At 45.1% G+C, this 27,204-nt stretch overlaps 2 protein-coding genes across 2 annotated transcripts in view; both read left to right on the top strand.

The window, feature by feature from the left end:
* Positions 1-1,982: 1,982 nt before the first annotated feature.
* Positions 1,983-25,784, top strand: LOC115310264 (peroxisomal trans-2-enoyl-CoA reductase). Its single transcript, XM_040222023.1, has 6 exons — positions 1,983-2,004; positions 7,024-7,178; positions 11,335-11,471; positions 14,523-14,601; positions 25,425-25,506; positions 25,571-25,784. The coding sequence occupies exons 2-6, from the start codon at positions 7,046-7,048 to the stop codon at positions 25,782-25,784; spliced, it is 645 nt and encodes a 214-aa protein (XP_040077957.1). The 5' UTR covers positions 1,983-2,004; positions 7,024-7,045.
* Positions 25,733-27,204, top strand: part of LOC8030577 (26S proteasome non-ATPase regulatory subunit 4) — a 42,258-nt gene continuing 40,786 nt past the window's right edge. Inside the window, exons 1-2 of the mRNA XM_040222029.3 lie at positions 25,733-25,833; positions 26,449-26,563. The gene's annotated coding sequence lies outside the window, so the exon portion shown is untranslated. The remainder of the gene's footprint in view (positions 25,834-26,448; positions 26,564-27,204) is intronic.

Raw genomic sequence — 27,204 nt, forward strand, 5'->3', positions numbered from 1 at the left:
TTGGCATTTACGTTGTAGCACCACAAGATACCCAACAGACTGCTACAAGGACACCGATTATCTGCACACACACACACACACAGATCGACCGACTTCAGAGAGCAGTTGCCTTTGCATGAGGATGAAGCGCAAGCATGTTGCTGGCCGGACACAAACTAATTTGTTTATCCTTGACCTCTTAGCGTATCTTGCAACAAAGGTTTCTCAGTTGAAAGTTTTCACTGCAGTCCAACACATGCTTCAGCTCGAACTCACGATGGGTTCATCATCACAGGCGTCAGACATACTCTTCCTTGATCCAAATTCGCTTCTTTGCAACCGTGACGGTTGGCAACGAGTGTCTTTGATCGAGTTTCAGCTTTTCATTTCTTCTGTTTGGCATTCTTGGCATTAATGCAAACATTCATTTCGCTACAGCATTTACACCAGCTCTGTCTTCCTGTGCGAGCAAACTGTAGCCAACTTGTTTCGTGCTGTCGATGCGGCCTTGCATTTTTCTCCCCTTAGGTTTTTCAAGGTGGTGTAGACTGCACAGCTGGCCACATAGCCCAAGGCCGGGAGGCTGTGCCTTATTTTTTTACAGCCCAGGGCCACATTGCAGGTAGGGCGTCAAGTATCCGCTCGCTTGGGAAGATCTTTCTAGTTTCCATTCCTAGCTGTAGTGACCGTTGACACTGTGCTCCACAGCAGTATTCTGTTTTCATCTTCGCAAGTGTGCCTTGTAGACACGTGATATTCGAAGCAAGCCAGTTGCCTATACAATCCAAAGTACTCTTCTAAGGTGTCAGTTTTCAGCTTGTCCCATAGAGGCCGTACAGTAGCCAGAGTTCGTCAAAGCAGTATCCGGGATGTGTGACCGCTTCTGCAGGAAATAGAACGAAAAAGGAGGAAATTATATTAACCTAAAGAAAGGTAATGTAATCAAAAATAATTATAAAAAGAAAAAAAAAGAGAATGCTCTTCTTTAAGCTGAAATGGTTCCGTTCCGGTTCCGTATTTGACAGAAAACACTGGCAGTGTTTCGATCTGGTGTTTTGGATCACAAACATCAAAATTATTCTTGAATGTGATGTGACGAATGCGCTATAATAATAATAATAATGCTTATTGCATGAGCACATAGAACCAGGTACAGAAAATAATAATAATTAATAGGGCTTCCTGGTGTGTGGTGGGATTCCTTGGGGAGCCTGAAGCGGCTCCAGCTAAATCGTTAGTATATGGCTCTGGTGTACGGATAAGTAAACTGGTCAATGAACCATATTCCGGCTTGCGTGCACTCCAAACTGCAGCTCAGAGACCCGCTAAAATATCGGTCTTACTAGTTAGCTGTAGCGGATCATTTCTGCGCTCCGATGAGGATACGCAGAAACGACACAATGAACTTCTGTTGTTGTTGTTGTTGTTTTTTAATTGATGTGCTGGTTGCAACCGCGATAACCTATCGCTTGCGTACCTTGCGAAAACATTCCAACCTGAACTCATAAATCAAGTCATTGTTATTTAGTTCTGCACCTGCAAGTAGCGCCAGCACTTGAATATGTTGCTTTCAGGCCACAACCAAATCACTCCCAAGCATGCATTCAGCGAAAATTAAAAAAAAAAACGAAATTACGATCGTAAAAATTAAGAAGTTCTCACCCTGCCATGCCGTCAAGGAGCGAGATCTTCCCATCGATTCGCTGTATAGTCCACGCTCTCGTAGTCATCCTTGCAGAAACTCAAATATGGAAACTTTCACATCCAGTTTTCCGTCAAAGCGCGCATAAACAACATCTGCACGGAATGACAGCACCCGCAACGCCCACAACCGAAGAGCAGTTTCACCGTTTCACGTCCACACACGAGACCGCGAGAGCACATTCGGAAATGTGCTCGATCTCACTCGAGAGTTCAACCTCTGACCCTCGGCGTCCAAAAACCCACTCGCTTCCAGAGTTGTTCTTGTTGTTCTAGTTGATTCCTCCAGCCTTATTGTCACGTGACCCAACCCGCGGGGGCAAGGTTAGTATGTATGATCTCTATGGGAGCAAGTAACAAAAGCCGTCAAAGAAAAAAACGCTACAAACAACCGTTAAAAAAAAAATGAAAAAACAAAAAAAACGCAACGTTGTGGTTTTTTTTTTGTTTTTTTTTGCGCCCGTTTAGCGTAGAGGGAAAGGAAAAGTAAAAGAGAACGTGCATTGCAAAGAAGCCAACTGTCAAGGGGAGCCTTGCGGAGAAGCGCACTACCAGTTCAGCCTACTCATGCCGACGCTCCTTGAAGGGAGAGAGGGAAGCGCTGCGGCTTTCCGCCGTAACCACGCACGACACGACTACGCACGACCGCACGCGTCACACCGCCGAGTGGATTCTGTCGGATTGGATTCTGTCATATTGTCTGTCAGATTGGATTCTGTCAGATTGGATTCTGAGTACTTTTTTCTACCCTTTTCCACCTTTTCCATCAACCGCGATTCTCTAAACTGGTCGCGCACCAGTCACCTAGCTGTGTTTGGAGGTTGTGTTTGTCCTTTGTCCCTCTTGTTCCCCTTCTCCAGGGATTATTTTCATCATTCTTGTCTGCAGCTCGCTTGCACCTTTGCATTTAATTGCATTCTAATTATAGCCCCCTTTTCTCTGAACCGTGTTTCGGTGAAAAGGCTTTCTATCCACCGTAGTAAACCCGAGATCGAGACACCTGACAGCAGGAGGCGTTACCTAGCCTCCCATAACGATTTTAGTCAGTTTCCGGTTCAGCTGGTTAGCTTCCCATTGAAGGTGAACACTAGTCCATAATAAAAAAAAGGAAGACAGGAAAAAAGTATAATAATACCAGAGAGTTGTTAGTCAACGCTGCGTAAGCAACCGGCGGACTCTTCGTATACCTCCCATTGGGACTCCAATTGCAGACGGCAGCGCCAAATCTCCCCTAACGGGCGTTGGGTTTCTCCAAAAGAAATAACAAATAGACAAAACAATACGCGCACCGTCGTCATGGCAACCGCTTGGTTATGGGAGAGGGTGAGAGAAGTGTGTTCCCTCCTCTCCCTCTCTCTCACCCTCGGCGACAAAAAGATGCGAGTTCGTTCGGAGTTCGGAGCAGCCTCCGAACTCCGAACGAATTTGCATCTTATTGTCGCTGATGTTGAGAGAAGAGGGAACTGCTCCCATTGCCGCCGTCTCGTTCTTCTACAATACAATGTAATCTTTTTTAGAACAAAAAAAGTGTGTTTACCTTTTTTTGCGAATGTCCGACGCTTCCGAAACAATTGCACTTGACTTTGCCTCGCTCGATTGAGATCGGCTTAGCAACAGTGCATGTTCAGTGACAGCCAGTTCTCATAAAATTGTCAATGAATGAATGCAAAGCACGCCCAGCCGCTGCTGTTTAGCGGCTTAAGATGGGCGCACATCGCCAGTCTGAGCACAAGTCCAAACTTCTTTTGCAAGTTCTCTTTTTATTAGAAAAAAAACGTTCACTGCACAGCACAACAAAGTAACAAAATCTACACGAAACTACTATTCAAGTATTCACAGACCTGCAATCACACATTTAACTTTGCGGTAGTTAGCGACAGTGATTCGATCGCCGGGGTTTCTCGCAGGTTCCTTCTGCAGCGAGCTGCTCCACGCACGAGCTACCGAGCTGCGGTGCTCTAACACCGATACCGCCCACACCGCTCATTTTAAGATACATGCGCTGTCCCTTGTGACCCTTTACAATAACTCTTCCATAAAGAAACATGCACCAGCAAGTTTTCGGCAATCCGAAACTGTATAACCAAAAGTATAGCAGCCCGTCTTTACCTTTCGTCACTCGATCGGGAACCCAAAGAACTTGGCAGAGCTGTTGCCACTGGAATTAGAGCACCACTGAGTCGAGCAATGAACAAGGTTTCGTTTGCTCTGTGTACTAATAGCAGAAATAGACCGATAACCAATAGGTCAATGCCACTGTCCGCTGCCGCAAACGAAAACCACCACCGTACCGCTGGCACAGGCGCCGCCGAGCAGCCGACGCATCCGCGAGCGCGGCAGCCGACGCGCAACTGTTCTCAACGGTCAAAATGGTCAAAATACAAAAAACAACCGGCCAATGAGAGCAAAGTATGAGGGCGAAACTTAGCTAACCAAGATATTTGTTTCATCTTACCAGGATAATTTTTGAAATTTGTAAGTAGCAACAATAATATGTATCTCATCCTATTAAATAAACTTCCCGGCGTAAACCGGAAAGACTTAATAGAATACCAACGGATAAGAGATGGCGCTAAAATAGCTAACCGGAAGGCGCTCGATGTGTCCGCCGGTTGGCGTAAGTGTCTGTTTCTTTTGTGGGTGTGGCTTGAGTGACTGTTTTGCGAGTACACTGTTCCCCTGTGCTTAAATTTGACATGGCAGTTTTGCTAGAGATTTTCTATCAATAATGGCGCATTCGGGTGGTCAATCGCCAGCGAGGCCTTGTCGGTGGCACCGGCAACAGAAAACGCGCCATCAGCGCACCGCGCAACCATTTGCACCCGATACAAAGCGGCGGCAAATGGCGGTTTTTTTTTTTGTTTTTTTTTTTTTGTCTGGGTTGTCGCGTGCGCCTCAATTAATCTAGTACAATGAGCACGCTGTATGCTTCAACAATATAGATTTGGACCATTTGAGATGTGTGTAAACACAAGTGGCTTCACAATGGTTTTCGAAATATTAACATTACCACAGCCTGTACAGCTGACAGGATCTTAAATTACAAAATTAATGAAAGGGCGGATGAATAAATCAGTATGGTGCTGCCCGCAGGTGCGTCAAATTGTAATAAATTTTGTTTGGATTTCCGAGGAACTGTTGCCAGTTTACGAGCATCCCAAGGAGGCTTGCCAGCGTCGCTTTTCGAATTCTGTTTATTGTTATTACTTTTTTTTTTTTTTTTTTTTTTTTGCAGTCCTCAGATTTCTCAATGCGCCCAGCGCTCGTGAAATTACACGGTTGTAAACCAGAGTATGATGCAGCACGTGTCTCAAAGCAAACTGACCTTGCGCCAGCTGGACAAACTCTTGCAAATATGTTTGCTTTCTTTGAAACATAAATAATCTTTATCTTCATTGTTTTCGCTATCTTGTCTCAGAGCACAAATGGGTGTATGTCTTGATGGGTTTGTTTGCCACTCTAACCCGCTATTTGCCGCTTTCAGCGGGCATTGTTCTGTATCGTTCCCTTTTCCATTTCGGATTTAACGCTACCGGATACAGTCTGGCAGACAAGCTGCCCGATTTCTTGGAGCTTGAGCAAAAATTGTTCCAGTAAATTGCCGGCACACGCCTGAGAAGCACCACCCGAACAGCTTGCACCTGCCAGCCAGCCTTTAACCATGCGAACGCCCTTGCCGAAGATATGGCAAAATATTTTGCCGGGAAATAACTACCCGAATTGGCCATTATCGAGATGGCAACATCAGCACCAAATTTCAGCCAGAGCACTCTTTGTTGTTTCTTGAGCTTGCATGGACGGCGGCTCGATTGCGTCTTGCGTTGTTTTCTGACCAGGGTTATGGTGTACTAGAACAGGGAGGTGTGCGGATTGCATCTACCTTTCCATAAGTGTTGGGCATGGCCTCTGAGAAAGAGCGAGAGAGAAAACTTTTATTCAGGCCGCCCATGTCCAGGCAGGGGGTCCTAGAGAGTGGGATCCTCCCAGGAGGCTTGGTGGGTCAGGTCGGAGCTTGGGATAGCGTTGTTAAAGTTAAGGCATGACTTTCTCCACGGAGTTTATTTCAGGCTTTCCACGTGCCTTCTACGTGATCTATGGCGCCGTACCAGCCGCCATAGCTTCATACCACGTTCCTATGACACCACCATCTGCAGCATGCATTTCTCACCATAGAATTTGTCCTTCTCGGTAATCCTTGCCGATAAGAACTAATTTGATGATGCCAAATGAATGCCGCAGAAGATACGGGCGCAGGAGCATGGTACGGAGCAATTGGGGCTGTTGTGACGTCGGTGTAAGCCATCTAAAATGAGCCCCCCGACCCAAGAGCAGTCCTTCCTTATTAGTCACACTTTGGAGATGAAGGGTAGCTGAAAGAGGAAAGAGGTGGGAGTCGCCCTTTAAGTCTGTAACTACTAACAACACTACACCTTATGCGCTGCCAGCGCCACCGGTCCACGGCCTGAGCAAGTAACGTATATTTTCGTAACAACCTTGTTCTTGAGGATTGACAGTCATGCAGGGGTGCCTGGACATGTAGTGGCCCGTTTGGTGCAGTGGAAAGAAAATGGTGCAAAGGTTTCGAATCCAAAGGTGATGTTGACTGGATACCCCTCGAGACGTGTTTTCATAAGTGACTAGATTATAGTTTCCACAAATTCCACCAGTGTAGCGGTCGCCAGGAAGATATTACCCGTTCTTATGATATAAGAACTAGTACCCGGCTTGTGCGTGCACCGCAACCAAAAAATATTATTCCTTGATTTCCGCCTGCTGATGTCATAAAAGTGTAATGTGCTATCGCCGGCCGCAATGCTGGCGACGTTACATCGGCTGTACTGGATGTGGCAGAGCCATACTTTGCTGCAGGTTGTTTTTCAGGCTTAACAGTGCACAGAAGCTGCAGCAGCCACGAGTTGGTTTCGCACGACATCAGTGACAGTCACATTCGATCGTGCTTTTCGCCAGCATTTCCACGAACCGCCATGATCGCGACATCTGATGTCATAGCACCCCAGGTCCTGGGATGTCATTTGTGAAGCTTGTGCGTATGCGGCGTGCCAACAGCTGCGTCACCGCAGTGGCATTAGTGCTGTGTGTTGGTGCGCACATCTACTCAGATAAACAATGGCACAGACGGCCTCCATTTCTATGCTACATTGTAGACGCGCGGAACTCCACGTGTGCGCCAAATTGACTTCACCCTTGCCCGGCGAATGCGCTAAAACTTCCTAACAAAAAACTAGTTTTCTTTTTTTACGATTATTACATGTTCTATTGACGCACAGCTGATTTTATCTTCGGATGTCGCGGATTTTTTTACCAAGTTTTTCTTTTAACCAGCAAAATCGCCACACACGTTGAGATGAGCGGGCAAAGTGGGCTGCGGCGCTTGCGCAGCATCTTCAGGCCGGGACTTTTCAAGAACAAAGTGGCCGTGGTAACAGGAGGAGCAACGGGGATCGGGAAGGCCATCACTGAGGAGCTTCTCTATTTGGGTATGTAGGCATGCTTTTTATTGCGCTTCAATCCAAAGTCCAAAAGCGAAAATGTCTTACTTAAAAAAAAAAAAAAAAGCACGTCACACTTTTGTCAAACGGCAAAATTTCATATCATTCCCGCTGAATGATGTTCCGCATACAGCTTGGAGGGTCGCACTGCATGAGTGGCGCGTGTTGTTTACTCGTCGGAGTATTATTTGATGGAAATGTAATTAAAGTGTGCCATGTGCAGGGGTACAGCATTCTATTTAGAATAAGACTAGACACATCTTTGTGTCTACTTCTAAAAGAAAGATTAAAGTTTAATTCCATGTACTGGCTTCCTGCTTTACATCATAATTTCCTTTAGAAGCCATTGATCGTGACAATTCCATAATGAACTGCAGTGTCATTGGCGATGGGAACAACACGGGCCAGTCAAGTCACCGAGCTCTAGTACCATTTGCTAGGTTTGTCATGCCCAACATTCTAGAACATTTGCCCCCTGCAAAATCTTAACTACTCTCCGTAAAACGTAAAAAGAAATATTGATTTCAGATAAACAACTTTAGACATTGTTATGTTCCACGGATTAAGTTTTGACCGCATAACACAATATTAAATATTCTTTTTAGAACATCAGCCACGGATGCCCATGTTTTATTCCTAATTTACACGGAAAAAAAACAAGTATCAGTGTTTTGTTCTTCTGCGTGTTTTATTCTGTTTATTTCTCTTGAAAGTGTACGGGTTGGTACGAGCGTGTGCCAGTACCAAAGCCTTGGTTGTTTCTGGAAACAAGACAAAAAAGTAAATAAATTAATAAGACCTAGAATTTGTCTTAGAGCGCAGCTCTTAGGCGCCCGTTCCCGGCTTGAGCGGCGTCGCCGTCGCCGTCGGCGTCGGCGTAACCGCGCGGTGCATTATGGGTAAATTTCCCCGCTAGATCTAGCGGAAAATTTTCCCCGCTAAATATAGCGGAAAAAATTTCCCCGCTAAATCTAGCGGAAACATTTCCCCGCTAAATCTAGCGGAAAAATTTCCCCGCTAAATCTAGCGGAAAAATTTCCCCGCTAAATCAAGCGGAAAAATTTCCCCGCTAAATTTAGCAGAAAAACTTTCCCCGCTAAATCTGGCGGAAAAACTTACCCGCTAAATCTGGCGGAAAAATTTACCCGCTAAATCTAGCGGAAAAATTTCCCCGCTAAATCTGGCGGAAAAACTTCCCCGCTAGATCTAGCGGAAAATTTTCCCCGCTAAATCTAGCGGAAAAAATTTCTTCGCTAAATCTAGCGGAAAAGTTTCCCCGCTAAATCTAGCGGAACATTTTTCCCGCTAAATCTAGCGGAAAAATTTCCCCGCTAAATTTAGCGGAAAAACTTTCCCCGCTAATTTTAGCGGAAAAACTTCCCCGCTAAATCTAGCGGAAAAAACTTCCCCGCTAAATCTGGCGGAAAAATTTCCCCGAGCGGAAAAACTTCCCCGCTAGATCTAGCGGAAAATTTTCCCCGCTAAATCTAGCGGAAAAAATTTCTCCGCTAAATCTAGCGGAAAAATTTCCCCGCTAAATCTTGCGGAAAATTTTTCCCACTAAATCTAGCGAAAAAATTTCCCCGTTAAATTTAGCGAAAAAAATTTCCCCGCTAAATTTAGCGGGAAAACTCCCCCGCTAAATCTAGCGGAAAAAATTCCCCGCTAAATCTGGCGGAAAAAATTCCCCGCTAAATCTGGCGGAAAAATTTCCCCGCTAAATCTAGCGGAAAAATTTCCCTGCTAAATGTAGAGGAAAAATTTCCCCGCTATATCTAGCTAAAAACTTCCCCGCTAGATCTAGCGGACAAATTTCCCGCTAAATCTAGCGGAAAAATTTCCCCGCTAAATCGAGCGGAAAAATTTCCCGCTAAATCTAGTGGAAAAAATTTCCCCGCTAAATCTAGCGGAAAAAATTTCCCCGCTAAACCTAGTGGAAAAATTTCCTCGCTAAATCTAGCGGGGAAATATTGGTCACATGACCCCCTTCCGAGGTCACGTGACCTCGGGGGGGCACGTGACTCCCCCTCCACGTGGACCCCCTCCCCTGAGGTCACGTGACCCCAACAAGGTCACGTGCCCTCGGGGGGGGGGGGGGGGGGGGGGGTCATGTGTGACCCTTTCCCCTATGTCACGTGACCCCTGAGAAACCGTGGCCCTCAGTACCCTTCCCTCCTCCTCCTCAAGAGCTGCGCTCCAATTCGGCGTTACAGGGAGTGGTAAACGGCTTTCACTTTTTTTACATTGGTTCCTATGAAAGAGCTTTGCAATATCATGAATTTCTTCCTGCCATAATCAATGAAGGTAATATTCCTGAAGAATAATATAGTGTCGGACTCCTATCACACATCTTAATTAGCTGCAGAAGTGTGTTCTGTTCACTGTAGAAATCTCAGTTGAATTTTTTTTGTTTTTTTTTACGCAAAAAGGTTTTATTTATTGGGAATAGAGAAATGCTCGGCATTGCTGCTTTTGTTCCCAGGATACACAACTTTCCATCACTTGAAATTTTCAATTCAATATTTGTCTTTTTCACATAGAATGCTCAAGAATCTTGTAACTTATTGTAAACGACTTAATTTTGGCGAGGACCTAATTTTCACGAACTGTCTACAGTTCGCGAAAAATAGGTCCCGCAAACAATTCCGGTAAAATGAAAACACATTGAGATTTATATTGAGATGGCACCGCATTGCGAAAATTAGAACCCGCGAATTATTCCAAACCTTCAGCTTTGACCTAAATTGCGAAATATTGAGCCCGCGAAAAATAAGTCCTTTGCAGTATTGAATTCCAAAACAGCACCTGGAATTCTTAATTTTCCAAGCTGAGAACACTACATTAAATTTCAAGTACTTTCCTAAATGTTTCCTCGATGTTCCCGGTTGAAACTGCCATCAAAAGTTTGTTTTGCTTAATCATTATAAGCCTGTGCTTCTCAAACAAATAATGAGACATTTTTCCTAAGCAGTCACATCAATATTTATCGCATTGATATTCGGCTCGAATAAAAAAAAAAAAATTAAGTGATCGGGTGTGTTTTTTTTGTTTTTTTTCCGAAGCTATTGAGCCAAACTTATTTTATGGAAGCATGCACATGCATTCACGGCTCTGACTTCACGTAACCACAGTGCGTGTCATCACTACGCTTGCGCGGACGCTTCACCCAATGCTGTCTCTGCGCACACTCTTTGCCCACGCCCGGCGTGGTCAAACATGGGCTCGTTTGTTAACGGCACTTTGGTCTATACCTGGTGTTCAGAAGAATAGGGAGCCATGCTTTTCTCGGTGCTAAAATAAACTATGTCTCGCCAAACGCTCAGTCTCTGCCCAAACGTAGCATATGTGTGTTTTGGCAGATGCCAAAATTTTTGAACCCGTGTTATTATTTTATACAAATATTATAAGCGATTTTGCGGAAACTTTTAATTAGGCAGTAGGATCCGTTCTCGGTAACAGGCGTCATTCCTCTTCATGTTTTCGCGGGCTCCGTTGACCGCCATTTCATGATCCGTAATTTCAGGAAATTGCTTCTATGTTTTCAATCAGGAAAAAACAATCTGAAACTTTTCCTGTGGGGCCTCAAGCACTGGTTTTACATTTGGGCAAAGAACGAGCGTGAAGGAACATGAAGCCTAGCCAAACACCGATGCGAAGCTCGTGTCCATTCCAGTTCGGAATCACGACGTTGAAACCTGAAAGGAGTTGTTTTAACCGCGTCCTCCAACCCAAAACCTACTAGAATTACGGTGGCCTGCAAACGTCCTCCTCTTCTTCCATGGAATGTCATGAGAGTCGGAGTGCGCCAACTCAACGACTGAACCCGAACCCGACGCTGGGCGTCTCAACACGTCGATTGGACAGGAGGCAAAGCTGAAAGCTTACGTAGCACTCCTTTACGTCCAGTCGTGTCTTTGCTTGATCGCACTGTGATGACATCAAATTTCTAATGCACAGGTTTTGATTGTTCTAGGTGGTGCTGCCCTCATAGCCCGGTCTGGTGGTTGGACATGTAACGTGACCAATAGATTCATGATGGCCGTTAGCATAGCACATATCTGCCAACGCCGGGCACTCTCGTTGTGTCGTTATGATGGGGAGCACTGTAGACTACACTCTATAAACAAATAATATTTCATTCCAGGTTGCAGCGTCACAATAGCCTCTAGAAACGAAGAGAACCTGAGGAGCGCTGTCAACGATATGCGAAGCGGACTATCGCACCAAGACGGTCAGCCTCGCATCTCCTTCATAACCTGCAACGTTCGCAGTGAGGAACAGGTAGGTAAGGTAGTACCACCGCCTTGGTGATACTACAGTGGTTTAAAGGGGAACGGAAACCAAATTTCGGGGTTCATCTTTTCGCTTTAACTTGAAGCAGGATAAAGTAGGATTCCACTAATACCAATATCTCGTAGGAAAACGCAAGAAAACATGTTTGACACTAAATAAAACGATAACCGAAAAACCCCTTGTGGATGTCTGTGAACCATCGATGTAATGTCGCGATGCAATTAGGTCAGCAAGAGCAGCGCCACAACGGAAAGTGCGTTCACTCATCGAGATTACTTAGGCCTGAACGCGGTACCGAGGGGCTTTGGTTTTGAAAGCCACAGCAGAGGTGGCCGCCATTGATTTCAGTTTAGGCTGCCTTTTGCGGCAACGCTTAATTTAGGGAGGTTTCGGGCTCGTCCGTGGATTAGGAATTGCGACCGTACGATGTGATGTCGAGGATACGAAATGCCGATTTAAACGGGCCCGAATGCCCACGTTTGCCGATGACGGGGTAACTGCCTTGGTCGACTGCCGCACATACTTGGTTGCGACGAAGTCGGCACAATTGCCATCGTTCCTGAATGGAGACGGTCCGAACAGCTCTGCGAAAAAATAAATCGTCGCAGCGCTTATCGTGGCCTCTGAGAGGAGGGAGGGAACTGACGTCCAGGAAGATACGTTTGAACTACAAGAGTGTCAGCAAGAGACAATCAAATACCTCTTCAGTGAGCGGAACCGTGCTGTGGGACTTCGTCTTGGTAACCGCTTCCGGAATAATATCTTAAAATAGATTACGTGAACTGCTAAGACACTAGGAAATCGCATTTGGATTCCGATGTTCCCCTCGGTAGAAGAATATTGGACCGGCATTGAATATCTTCCAACAACTCCTCTAACTGTTGGCCTACCGTGATGTCGGATTAAAAGAAACCTACTAAAAAGTGTATGTACCCATGTTGCAAATGCAGTCCATAAGAAAAGTATTTAAGCTCTACAACACTCAAAAAAGAATATAGAATCGATGAGAGTGATTCTTTTCAATGAGAGCGTTTGCCACCGCTGCGGCTGTAAAGAGAATGATGAGGGGATGAGACTTGCTTTCCTTGCATGAAAATAGAGGTCAAATTTCAAGCTATATTTGTACGAAAAGGGTCCGCAAAGGTCGCGTGGGCAGATGGTCTGGGCCAGGGTTGTAGGAGTGGTCGTCGGACTAACGTCGCGTCGAAGTTTTATAATGAACCAAATAGATGATTTTTGTCAGAACCTTGTTGAAGTTTGCCTTGTTATTTCAAATCCTGTGGCTCCGATCATGATTTATTTGTTATTATAATGACCGCTCTCTTTGCAATTTCCTTTTTCACGCGTGTCTTTCTTTTGGTGGCAATCGACATGTCTTTCACCCGGCAGTGCTGTGGGGCACTACTGCCAAGGCTGTTGATATTTATGTATCTGAGCATGTATTTTAAATTTATGTTGTACCACTCATGATAAATCCTTGAAACAGGCGAGCAGTATGAATAAATCGTAAGAAAAAAGTGTCTTGCTAGGTCTAGCATTTTTTTGTGGCTGCTTGGTCAGCGGAATTGCCGTCGTTGTAGTTTTTTCTGGGTATCCGTGGTTCCAGCGTTTGTCTCCGCGGTGTTCAGTTGCTCGGGCTTAGTTTCAATTACATATTTTTTTATCTTTCTGCTTAAAGTCGGGACGCGACCAAGGAGTACATTGAAATGCCCGGTTGTGGTCACGACGGCGGTAGCCAGCGATGTCGTTGGCCATGTGGATTTGATCATAAAAAGTGCATAAGTCAACTCTGGAGCTGTTGTAGGATTTCATCGTAACTTAGGCATAACTTACGATAATTTCACTGCGTGAATAAGGATTGGTTCTTCGATTTTTCGTACATACGTACCTTTCTTGTCGTAAAATTGTTTTCTAAATGAGCTCTACCCTGTTGCGGATGACGGGGACAAGGAGGACCGATCACACAAGCAGGGCTGTAGACCGACTCGCTTTTGTCAGTCATGGTCACTAGTGATGTGGCGGCGTCTCCACACTCATTAATGTCATCGTGCCCATCGCTCTCTTCGCGTTGGTCGGCCATCACAGACGTGAGGCAGCTCTGCAGACTTTGCAATCCGCCTGTGTTATGTTACAGCCATCGGGGACCAAACAAGCTGGCTTATTATTGGCAGTTTGTCGTCTAACGCTGAGTCATTCGAACTTTATTTAGTAGCCTTCTGGATTCTTCGCAGTTGTCTATTAAATACGAGTGCTGTCTTATTGATGAAAGATCTTGGTTGAGGTTCGCGGTAGGCATCCATGCGTCGATCATCCCACGTCAGGGATATTGCATCAAGCATGCCATCTTATTTTACTGACTGGCCAAATGTCTCTTCTACAACACTCTAAGAAATGTCTGCGCGTCTACTAACCCGCAAAACACTCAAAGAGCCAATCTCTGCGATCTACGAAATCAGCTCAGCGAATGATGAGGCGGAACGTCTGTTTAGACCTCAAAATTAAGTCTGCGCTGTTGCATTACGCAATGCAAGCGTAACACTTTGTATTGCATAATGCCACAGCAGAGACTTCATTTTTTAGAGTGTATTTTTGCATGGATGTTTATATCCGGACGAGCCTTGCACCAGTGTGTTGTCTTGAATGCGCGATGAACGTTAAGACCCGATATTACAAGTCACAATGTACTGACAGAACTGCCCTTCTAAATTGTGGACCAGTGTTACCAAACCACATGAGTACACCGAACTCGTATACTGTTTAAACATTCACCGAACAATTGGCTTTTTTTTTTGTACTTCACATACACAGCAAATACTAGGAATAGAGTGTGTGAGGGGGGGGGGGGGGGGTTATTAGCTGGTGCACCTGAATAGTGTCCAGCCTAAGACTGTGAAGATAACATGCAAGGCGTGTGAAACGGTCATGTCCTTCCTTTTTCATCATTTTGACCAGGTAAAGAACCTAATTAGCCGGACACTGGAAAGTTATGGCCGCCTCGACTTCCTGGTCAATAATGGTGGTGGCCAATTTCTATCGAAGGCAGACCAAATCTCGTTAAAAGGATGGAATGCTGTCGTCGATACCAACCTAACTGGGAACTTCCTCGTCTCAAGAGAAGGTAGGGACACACCTTTCTTTCTAAACAAAAAGCGAGCTGAATTTATTCGGGCATAATTTAATCTTAACCTACGAAGGAAATTCCATCAGCAGGGCCTTTTTACTTCAAGGTGCAGCTCGCTTGAAGGATCAGTCCTTCGCACCTCGTACATAGCCCGCACCCGGTTCTGCATAGCACAAAGTTCATTGAAAGCACACCTTGAATTATGCCTGCTTTACTAGCTCTAAAACAAGCTTCTATTATGTGTAAATTATCATTAGCAGATACTGTTCTTTGCAAAAGTTTCATGTCTCTTTGTAACAGACAACCTAGAAAACAGATCTCTGCATAGTCCACGGGTAGATAAATCGCACCGCATAAATGTTTACCTTTGCCTGCCAACTATAGTATGGAAAATACCATAGGCTAAAGCGGATTATGAGTGTTAGTGCAATGCAGGCTATCTGTGACTTTGGTCCGTGGCCTGCAGGGTGTCACGAGAGGACCTTGAGCTGTGAAACGAGGCGGAAAAATTGATGCCTATAGACCCTTTCAGGCAACATTTCATGGGCGCCGCCATCTTGACAGCACGGGACCCTGCCGCCATAGCCGACCTTCAGTTTCTCGCTGTTGCTCCGCGTTGTGTGCTGCACCGGCCACCACCGGAGCTTTGTTTTCATGTTCTTTTACGTTCCGCGTTGAAATCTTGTATTTTCTTTAGGTCGTTTTGATATTTCGGGCTTTCACTTAGTCATTTGATATCTATATTTCAACATATATAGTTCTTGTATTTTCCTACTTATGAAATGGAATCGGACAGCGAATAGATCGATGATACAAGATTATGGCCTAGGCTTCAGAGACCATGTAAGTTCATCACATTCATTCGTTTTTGTCGCTAATAAAGGGCAGTCAACACCATTGCGACATATGGAAATTTTAACTGACGCAGTAAGGCTATCGCAGTCGTGATTCTGGCTGCATCTGCGCGCTTTAGACATCGTTTCGGTAAGTAAAAGCCGAATCGCATGTAAGCGATTTAGCGAGCGACGGCAACAACGACAAAAGTCAGCGACGAAGATTTCTGACTGCCGCCCGTCGCGTCGCTCGGTTTTTGGATTTATAGAAAACGGCGCTCACCGTCTTGGTCCCTCGCTCCCGTCACTTCCATGCGGTTTGCCTCATCGCGCTACTGACCGAGCGACAGCGAAGCGGGTCGCCGTCACTTGTCTTGTTCCTTGCCAATTCGCTTGCATGCTGGGATTACATTTCCCATGTATTTTGTCAATAAAGGCAACGTGGGCGTTATTTTGTTCACATGCCGCTACAAGAAGCTTGTTACATGGCATGTAAACAGCGTCTCGGTAAGGATCATGGCCCGGGGCCTGTATTTCACCAGGGGGCGGCACGAGCCCCAATGCCCCCCCGTAGTCTACGCCTGTGGTGTTGACTGCCCTTTATTAGCGACAAAAACGAATGAATGTGATGAACTTACATGGTGTCTGAAGCCTAGGCCATAATCTTGTATCATTGATCCATTCGCTGTCCGATTCCATTCCATAAGTAGGAAAATACAAGAACTATATATGTTGAAATATAGATATCAAATGACTAAGTGAAAGCCCGAAATATCGAATAGACCTAAGAAAAACGCAAGATTTCAACGGGGAACTTGAAAGAACACGAAAGCAAAGCTTCGGTGGTGGTCGGCGCAGCACACAACGTGGACGAAGGGCGAGAAACTGAAGGTCGGCTATGGTGGCCCGGAAAGCGTGTGGAGGCCGCGCCGACTAGTGGCAGCTCGAGTAGCTGACTCCCTGAAAGCGTCTATATAGAAACACCTAAACTTTCACCGAATGTGCACTGAGTGGGTAAGTGTTACAGTGTGAAATTGCAAAGCCCAGTTTTCTCTCTGTAAACTATTAGAGCAAAAAAACTCCAGAGTCAATGTTTGGTGCATTCCCTGATGACCTAGCGACGCCATGTGCTTGTGGCGCCATCTATCGATAGACGCAGTAAGCAGACAACAAACTGCTTAGTCTGCTTGTTGTGCCTATCGGGAGAAGGTACCATAGTCGCGTCGCTAACTCCGTCGTCTGCAAACGTGCCGAACTTTGACTTTGAAAAGTTTTTACACGTCATTCTGTGCAGAAAGATTACTGCGCTTTCAAAGATTACAGGAAAAAAAATAACCTGCTCAGTGCACATTCAATGAAGGTTGGAGCATTATATGTGCAGGCGCCAATTTTTCCGGCTCGTTTTACTGCGGAAGGTTGGCTTAGGATAACCAATAAATGAGGTTTGAACATGATTCCTACCTCCACATCTGCAGCAGAAGCGCCTTAAAAAGCATGTCCTTGTGTTGGTCGCCTTTTGAAAAGAGGACTTAGTTTGTAAATTTGTGCACAATGATGAGCCCCAGTGAGGTCCCCGCTGCTTAGGGCTCTGCTATGAAAAAATACTACGACCTGCGATAATTCAAATTTGATTAGTTGTGCTGTGCTTTTCCAAACTGCACATTCTACACTTACATGAGAACTCGACATTAATTTTGAGGTTTGCTGTCACACATCAGAAAACATGCGTACATGAGCAACTTCTGGTGCACAATGCAAAACGTGCAATTCATAACCTTGTTCTCATGTCTTAGGACCACAAACGGGATAATGAACAACAGCAGAAATTGTAATTTCAGGACTATATTCGCGACTCCAGCGACCTATAGGGGGCGCCACCTCCAAACAAACATGGCGGCTGGGTCCAGGTCGCGTCGGCTCGGCTCGACCGCCAAAACGGATGGCGCATTCAATTTAACACATTTTCTCTTCTTCAGTGCCTAATTTCATAGGTATTTGAACTGCAACGGTCAAGTGTAGCTGGTGCACATGTTTTCCCAGTGTTTTTTGTTCTTTTCGTGTCAAGCTTTCGTTTCGGAGATTTCGTTCAAAACCGAAATTATGGGCTCTAGAAAGACGGTAATAGACTTTAATCAGTTTTGATCAGCTAAAGAAAACGGCGATGACTACAGAACTGTTCCACCGAGAGTGATCTTCAGCTAACTCGCATGTCTGAACCATGCGACTTATCGGTCCGCGAAAGCGAGCTTTTGTGCGTATCCGTGTTTAAGAAACAGTTTCAGTCGTCTGCTCGGTCAACAACATAGGCTGCAGGAAAATTACGAAAATTAAGCAAGTGCTTCTTGAGCCAAGGAACATGTTAACCCGCCGGCGCCCTACGAAGCAGCTGATACTCGTATTTCAATTCAGGTTTTAGTAGCAATCGAGAAGTCATTTTGATGAGCGGGTTATGTATTATATTATGTACTATGGTCCCACTAAAGGCAATACGTATTCGTATATTCTTCAGGCTGAAATACAAGCTTAGTTGACTAGCTATTAAGTGAACTGCTGAGTAAAAGAATATTTGTGAGACAGAGAGACACTACTTAAACTCAGCCAAATGGTTCTAGCCGGTAGCAAGGAGACGAATGCGGACAAACTGAAGAGAGTCTTCATCAAAGATTCACGCAGAACCTCTCTGCATTGAACTTGACTGTGAATCCTGAACGGAGAAAATAAGTATTTTTTTTGCCCGGTCAACCTGAGCAATATAGACGTATATTGCTGCTGGCTTAAACGGGGGTATGATATAAATATTGGAGGGCGCGATAGGTCATAACTTCTAACTTGGCAAGTCGCTTCCCCCACGTTTTGAACGCAGACAATTTCCCTCATTAACCGCATGCAGCAAGCAGGTTTTCAGGAATCAAGTAATTACGAAATCAGCTCAACTCCTTCAGTGTGGTCCAGAGGTTTTTCGGCGAAAAGCAGCCAAGGTAAATAGCCAACGCACCGACCAGTGTGGGTGGCTCAAGCTAGAAGCTAATCAAACACAACCAAACTCAAGAGAAGCAGCTATCGAACCTTCCAGACAACACAAAGACACCCTATGCACATCCTCAGGATGTCCAAGTTGGGATGACTGGACATCCTCAAGTAGTCCCCAACTCATCCTCAAGCAGTCCAAACAGGATCCATTTGTTCGTCCATTGCACATCCTTCGTATGTCCTGGGTAGGCCCCCTCAGGACATTCTTCGTTCATTCTCAGGACATATTTCATTTATTATTTCATTTCATTTATTATACCCTTATAGCGCCCGGTAGGGGCTTTACATAAGGGGGGGCAAAAACAACAATACAGATACAAGTCAACAAGAGTTAGGAATGTTTTCCTCCTTCCGCTCTTTTTTACATATTGTGAAGAGTGGCAATTGCGGAACAAAATCTAATGGGCTCTTTTACTGTCACGATGTCGTCGGGGAGGGAATTCCAGTTTGATATAAATAACTGTAAGGGAGAAAATTTGAAAGTGTTAGTTCTAGGAGTGGCAAGCTGAAGTTTCTGTGAGTTGTCTGTGCGTGCCGAGACATGGAGGGCAGCTGGGCACAATTTTTCTTTCTTTGAGGGTGAAGGATATTGCATGTGATGAAGGGCAGTTAGTCGTGTTATTTTACGTCGGTCAGCAAGAAGGGGTATATTAGTTTGTTGTTTTAGTGTTGTTCTACTTGTACGGGTGTAATTGCGGAGAACGAAGCAGATGGCACGGTTTTGAATGGCTTCTAACTTGTCAATAAGATATGACCGATGCGGGTTCCAGATGAGAGATGCGTATTCCAGCTTGGGACGAAAAAGAGATGTGTATGCAATCAGTTTTGTTTCCCGTGTTGCCAGGTGTAAGTGACGTCTTAAAAAGCCTAAAGTTTGATTAGCCTTTGCCGTGACGTGGTTAATATGAGGTTCCCACGAAAGGTTGGGCGTGAAATGAAGTCCAAGATATTTATATGTATGAACATTTTCTATGGGAACACTGAAAAGGGTGTAGTTAAATTGTGTTGATGCGTGTTTATTATTGAAGTTCAGATATTTTGTTTTGGAAACGTTAATTTGCAACTGCCACTCTTCACACCACGCCTCAAGACATGTCAGATCACTCTGCAAAAGCGTACAGTCATCCAGGCCCTGTATTTTCCGGTATAAAACACAGTCGTCGGCGCATAATCTTATCGTGGACTGAATACGGGTAGGCAGGTCGTTGACATATATAAGAAAAAAGCAGTGGTCCAGGCACGGTTCCCTGAGGCACGCCCGATTTTACGTGTTGGGGTGACGAATCTTTACTTTGATAATGAATACATTGGGTTCGGTTAGAAAGGAAGCCTGCAATCCAGTTCGTTACAAACGGGTCTATTCTTAACGAGCGAAGTTTTAACATAAGGCGGTGATGAGGTACTTTGTCAAAGGCTTTTTTGAAATCAATAAAAATGGCGTGCGTTTCTAAGCGGGAATGCAGGTTTTCATGAATATCATTGCTGAATTCAAAAAGTTGCGTTTCATAGGAGTGGGATCGCCGGAAACCGTGCTGGTTTACAAAAATAAAGTTGTTAATGCATAAGTGATTCATAACGTTAGAAAATACTATATGCTCCATGAGCTTACTAGAGACACTTGTTACCGATATTGGCCTGTAGTTACCAAATTCATTCTTTGAATTATTTTTGTGTATTGGAATTACCTGCACGTGCTTCCAGTCTTCGGGAATTTCGCCCGTGTCTAAGGATTGTTAAAAAATCAGGGAAAGGAGGGTTGAGCACTCGTGCTTGCATAGTTTGAGAAGCTTCATCGAAATTTTATCTGGGCTGGGAGCGGAGTTTGAGTGTTGTTCGTCAATGAGTATCGAAACGCCAGTTGCAGAAATGGTTAGTTGAGGCATCTCTTCATACATACTATAATCAGGGTAGTAATCCGGAAGAGGAAACAGGCCCTCTGAGAAGACTTCACTAAAATATCGAATGAATCGCTCACAGGCCTCGAGAGGACTCAACTTGTTTCCAGCGTCGTTGGAAAATGAAAAAGACTCCCTTCCTTGTTTCGGATTAACCACATGCTGACGGTTGCTTTTGTTATTTAAATGTGTAACTTGATGCATAGTTATAGGAACCCTGATTGGTGTTACTGATGGCCTCGTACCCATCTCCTGCTGTCCGGTGCTACCCAATGTCACATGGCACATTTCACGATAACATCTCATAATACTAATCTGTCACGTCAGAGGCAAACGTTTGATGATCAGGACAGCACTGGCTACAAGTGAGTCAAAGTGACAAAAAGGCTGGGGCTCTCGCACCATACCCAATGCGAGTTTGGAGTCAGGACTGTGGATACGAACAATGCCTGCCGATGTTCCATCGAACCAGATGAGGACACAGGCAATTGTGCAGTAACTCCCAATGACACCATGCTTCGTAAATGCCTACCAACCCAGTAAATGCAGCAGCAATCATGATGATAAATGAACAGTTGTTCCCAGAATTGTGTGTATATTAAACTTGGGGTTAGGGAGGTGCTCAGTGACTTCAGGGTTGTTAAGGTCACCTTCATCCTTCTACAGCTGGATGAGAGAACAACCTATAGGACTGCTAGAGTTCCCAGCCCAGTCAACCAGCATGTCGGGCTTGGTTCGAAAGCCCCCAGCTATTACCGCTCATCATTTTGGTCACTCAAACCTCATTCCCAGCACCACCTAACCTTTCACTCTTTGGGAGGACAGATGGGGATGATGAGACATCCTTATCACTTAAAGGGGGTCAGGTGACATGAGGCAGCATTGGACAGCAGGTGCAAGTGCTGGGAGAGGGGGAAAATGAAAGAGGACCACAAGGTCATCGCCAATACTGATCAGGGTTCCTACAAGTTTTCCAGAAAAAGTTCCAGTTTTGCTAAGTATGATGTGCAAATTCATCCTATCCACTGCACCTGTGTTATGTGGCTGTAGTCTTCACTCTGACGTGAGTAGGCAGGAACAATGGCTAGCTGCGGCTTTGAAAATGTCATTACGCTAGAAAACTTTTCCAAGTACAGCCGGTGCAACAAAAACTGTTTATTATTTGAGCTGGAATAGCTCACTCGCTGCTTATCAGCTTGCACACTGCAAGCGAACTGAACTTTCGCTTTCCTTTCTGTCCAACCTATCTGTACTCCACAGCTACTTTCTGCACCACGATTGCTTCGAGGGCCCGTCGTGTAGCAAGGCTTATACACTGTCTCTCCCAGGCCCGAGAGTTCCTGCTGCTGTAAAAAATAAAAATATGATTTCATACGCAAGTATACAGCTATAAAAGACAAAAGTCAAGTTAAACAGCAGAATCTCCCTATATAATAAGTGTTATATAGAAGTGTGAACAGCAACAGAGGTATTTATTCACACAATGTTTCAAGGAGTTTTCTCTTTTTAGAGCGCAGCTCTTAAGCACCCATTTCCGGCTTGAGCAACGTCGGCGTAACCGCGCGGTGCATTATGGGACGCGTAACGTCACTGATGACGTCATCAGCATTTGCATTGTTACTGATGAAGTCAGGTGATGACGGCGTCATCAGTGACGATGACAATGATGTCATCGTAACGTGACCTCACAGGGGTCACGTTACCCCGGTGACGTCACATGACCCCGTGAAAATATGATACACGTGATGTTTCAATCTTGCTCATTTAAAATGATGGCGGAAGAGTGCGACTAGCGAAACGATCGACATAATCCTTACGCCAAGCGCCAAGGGCCGGGAATCTGTCGTTTGAGCGGTAACACTGTGTCCGAGCAAAACAGAGTTGAACGGCGCATTCGTTTCTTACATGTTTCTGCATGATCATGATCAAAGCAACACGTGAATCCTATTTTCAACCATGAAGAGTTACTACACTTCACTCTTACGTGCTTATTAAAATACGAACATATACCTTTGACCAGAACTGTTTCTCGCTACCACCGCTAGGGGATTCTTTTCGGCTTCTGGTTGGTCAAGAGAGCATGCCAATTGCCCTCTTTCCGAGTCTGACGCACGTCCTGGCTCTGCCCGCGCCTCCCATTGACCAAACTCTCTTTATACCTGGCTCTGATGTTACTCAGAGCAGTGTATAGAGAGAGGTTGGTCAATGGGAGGCGCGGGCAGAGCCAGGGCGTGCGTCAGACTCGGAAAGAGGGCAATTGGCATACTCTCTTGACCAACCAAAAGCAGAAAAGAATCCCCTGGCGGTGGTAGCGAGAAACAGTTCTGATCAAAGGTATATGTTCGTATATGGTTTCAATAAGAGCGTAAGAGTGAGATTTAGTAACTCTTTGTGGTCGAAAATAGGATGCACGTGATATTTCGATCATGATCATGCAAAAAGATGTAAGAGACGAATGCGCCGCTCAACTCTGTTTTGCTCGGACAGAGTGTGACCGCTCGGACGGTGGAATCCCGGCCCTCGGCGCTTGGCGTAAGAACTATGTCGATCGCTTCGCTAGTCGCACTCTTCCGCCATCATTTTAAATGAGCATGACTGAAATATCACGTGTACCATATTTTCAGTTACCGAGAGTTACTCTGATGCACTTATCAGGTTTGTTTCTTGCGACCACCACCAGGGTATTATTTCCGGCTTCTGGCCCAGCCCGTGCCCAGCCCACTTTCGGCCAATGGTACCTCCTGATAATCTCGCGTCTCCAGCTCAATACTCGCCCTCCCGCAGCGGAAACGGGAAGCGCTCTAGTGAGGGTCCCCCGATTCTCCTGCTCAGCGGGCACGGCGGAACTGCTCGCGATCATGGCTCGCGAAATCTCATTTCCGAATGCAAACAACGCTCTTCACTGTCCCAACGTAGTGCTGCAGCCGGTATGGGATTGTACCTTGCTGGAGAGTTTTAGTATTGCGCACAGAAGCAAACGCAAGTGGTATGCAATTGCATTAGAGTTGCAAGTCCAACGTTGTGCGTGCGCCTCATTATTTTCGCCATGCGCCATCCAAGACCGCAATTTTGGGCTCCGTGCACGCGCAGTGTGGAACACGCAAAGCTAACGCAAACACACAGCACTTGCGTTCGCTCGTATACGCAATACTAAGGCTCACTACTGTTTCACCAGCTTCCAACGCCAACGAAACGTGCTGCAGTTATGAGGCGTGCAAGCAAGTAGGCGTTCCTTCGAACTGGAAAGGCTGAGATTGGAAAAAACGACGGAGTGTAAAAATGAAAGTAACTAAATGTTATAAAAAAAATTAATAATGCATTTTTTTTTAGTCTTTTGGTTTGGAAGGATATTGGCGGCGATTCACGCTTTGCTGATTGTCAAAAGTCGCAACTTTGATAGAAAAATATATCTTAACCACAATTAAAGTCATTTTACGTGGATTTCTCACAATAGCTGGAATGTTTTCATTGACTTCAGACTATTTTTATTTTATAACTTAGTAATTAAAAATGCTACAATTGGCACCAGTGATGATAATTACCACACTTGATTGTCATATTTGTTTGCGCGTTTGAAATTAGATCATAAGCAACGCTTGAAAAATTATGTATTACAATAGCTGAATTTCAATATTATTATTAATACCAATCGAAGTACCTAATGTATGCCCCCAATTAACGCTATGATGACAACAAAAACACAGTTTAACCGTAATAGTATTTCCAGAAAGGTATAATTTTGTTTTCTTTTTAGCATATGAAAAACTCTGACATCATTATCATGATAGACAAACAGTCAAACACTGGGTGTAATATAGAAGCTTTACACACGCGCAAATTACAGCCGCCATTGCTGACCTTCTCTTGCCTTTCCCATATGCCGAGCCACTAAAGCGGGCGTTGACAAGCCTCCAGAAAGGCCAATGCTGTGAGAAGGACACTGTAGAAGCTAAAATGGCAATAACCTGCCCCGCTATGGTAACGATGAGGTGAAGTAAATGTAATAGGAGGAAACAAGAACTGAAGGTCGGTTATGGCGGCGCCTATGCGCAGCTGCTGCAAAGCGTCTATAAAGTCCTATGCGCCACGCGTTGCTATAAAACACACACACACTGCAGCTGTCTGACTCGGATTCCGTTTTTGGGTTGTTGCAGTGAGAACAGCGTTTATTAATTTAAATGTTTTGTGGACATCTGTAAAAATTGGAATTCTCTTATTCGTGTGCTGAGAATAATGTTAAACCAATTAATCATCTAAACATCCAAAAACCCATTAAAAGGCTTGTAAAATTTCGGTTGGAAAAGCAATATTTTCCGTTAGAGAGCCTGCCCATCGTGCACTCCGCGCCTAGTGAATTATCCACACATAAACAAATTATCAAGCAGCGCACATCTAGAAAAATGCCTGCCTTATTAGCCCCCAAAGAGGCTGTATTATTCATAACTTTTCACCAATGTACTGCCAATCGCGAGAGCCTTCCAGTCTCGTCATGAACAACATGGAAACAAACAAATCCTTTTATAGACCGTACCTTCAGATAGACTGAGTACCGCGTAAGATTTCACCTCTAACCTTAGTTCACACCACTAGTAGGTTCTCCAAAAGACAGCCTGTAGACACTTTCTGATGTGTATTTTTCTTGCATGACCGATCTTTCACAATGGTTGCACTGAAACCGTCTGCCGACATGTCGAAACAAGCGTGCCCCTGGTTCGCTCAGTTGGTAGAGTGCTCCACCTGTAATGGAGAGGTCTCAGGTTCGATACCCGGACCAGGCGAATTTTTTTTCGGTCGCTCACCAGTCACCTAGCTGTGTTTGGAGGTTTGTCCTTTGTCCCTCTTGTTCCCCTTCTCCAGGGATTATTTTCGTCATGCACGTGTATGTTTGCAAAAAGCGTCTCCGCAGATCATTCTGCCCTCATGTCTGCAGCGACCATCACGTCTTGTGTGATGTGTGAGCAATACGAATGTGGTTTTAGGGTACACCAGAAAACGTGGTACTTCTATCCGTAGTAGTTGCATGTTTACGATCCACTTAATGTTTTGCACATGGGGTGGACAGCTTACAGCCAGTGGATGAAAGAGCATGGCGGATCGATTGTCAACATCACGATGGACAATACGCGTGGCTTTCCCTTGGCATCGTGAGCGATCTTTTCTTTCTTTCCTGTGAGTTGAGTTTGGGATGAAGCAACGATTCTCTTGCAGACATTCTGGAGCTGCGCGAGCTGGTGTGGAGAATCTGACGCGTTCTCTGGCCGTGGAATGGGCCGAAAGTGGAGTTAGGATCAACGTGGTCGCTCCCGTGAGTGTTGGGTATACGCCGGGTTCTGGGACAGTTCACCAGCACACTTTCTTTGTTCATGTAGGGACCCATCTACTCCGCTACGGCAGCAAAAAACTACAAAGGGGACTTTTTTGATCAAGCGCGAGGACGAACCGCTGCCAAAAGGACAGGGAAGCCACAAGAGGTTTGTGTTCGATTCGCAGAAATATTGGGGTTTCAGCTCAAAGCAAATAATAAATGCCTTTTCAAGTAAAAAGCAGCCTGAATTCCCTCAAAATAAAAAAAATATATATATATTTAGGTTTTTCCTCTTCTTTTTAGATCAGGACAAAATATTTAAGAAATCGAGAACTGAAGTATGCCGCCCCGCCCCCCCCCCCCCTTTTCCTACCTTTATATTTGATATTATTGAATATCGCTCTTGGTCTCAACGAGTATACGGAAAGCTTGTTGCATCAGACTAAGTAATATTCGCAAAACCGTGTGCATTAAACTTTCCACCCCCGAATCTGTGATTGCTTGGAGGCGCTAAGCCTCTTAGCCGTCTAGGTGGGTTTGAGGCAAAGTGCTATCCAACAGAGCCCCAGGTGGTGGGTTGGAATCCCGGCTGAGGTGCCGCAATTTGACGTAGGCTTGTTGAGCAGAACTTGCCATCTAACCAAGACACTGGTGGCAGGTCTAAAATTTTCCCAGTTGGTCCAAATTGATTGTCCGTCCTCGTTTAAGACCTGCCAGACGCCCTTCTTCGCTTTGTTATGCAAGACTTCTAAATTTGAGTTTGGCTAAACCTCTTCCTCAGGTGTCTTCTGCTGTCTGCTTCTTGCTCTCGGCGGGAGCGTCTTACGTGTCGGGCACAACACTCTTTGTGGACGCAGCTGGAAGACTGCTCCCTGGACTCCTGTTTGACGTTTCAGGTAGGCAAAGAATAAACTATCGGTGCAAACGTTACTTGCTGGTCCACCGCAAAGGCTACTTAGATATATATAAGGGCATTAGAGATGGTAAAGACGCACGACGGGCTAAGGTGGGGCAAGTGCGGGTGAAGATACTCATGATTTTGTAGTTTTTGCAATGGACCAGGAAGTATTTGAGCATGCCTGCTTTGGTACAACATTATTTCTAGTTTTTAAGCGCCTTGTAACTATACCAGGGCCCGTTTGCTCGAAGTACTAACCGCGGCAAAAGTTAGCCGCAGTACCTAGGAGAGGGACTTTTAAATCACATGACTGGCTTGGTAAGGATGTGGGGCACTATGATGATGATTTGTTTGACTGGTGTCGCCATCTTCTAGGAAACGTGTGAAACATTCTGCAACATGTGAATCCGTGGCAGCTCGTGTTTTCGGCGTACAGCCGATGCAAACAAGACGGCCGACGTGACTTTGCCGGTCAGAATTTCAAGAACTGAAGCTAGATAGAGTAAAAAGTATCTATAACGATATGTGGTATGTTTCCAACATCTTGAACGATAGATAATGTTGTGTGCCGTCGAACCAAGTCATTTCGTCTGTCCGCGGTCGCCATGGCAGCTAGTCTCCCTGCAGATCGCAAAAAAT

The sequence above is a fragment of the Ixodes scapularis genome, unplaced genomic scaffold (assembly GCF_016920785.2).
Source record: "Ixodes scapularis isolate PalLabHiFi unplaced genomic scaffold, ASM1692078v2 PGA_scaffold0__279_contigs__length_252992795, whole genome shotgun sequence".
Taxonomy (NCBI): Eukaryota; Metazoa; Arthropoda; class Arachnida; order Ixodida; family Ixodidae; genus Ixodes; species Ixodes scapularis.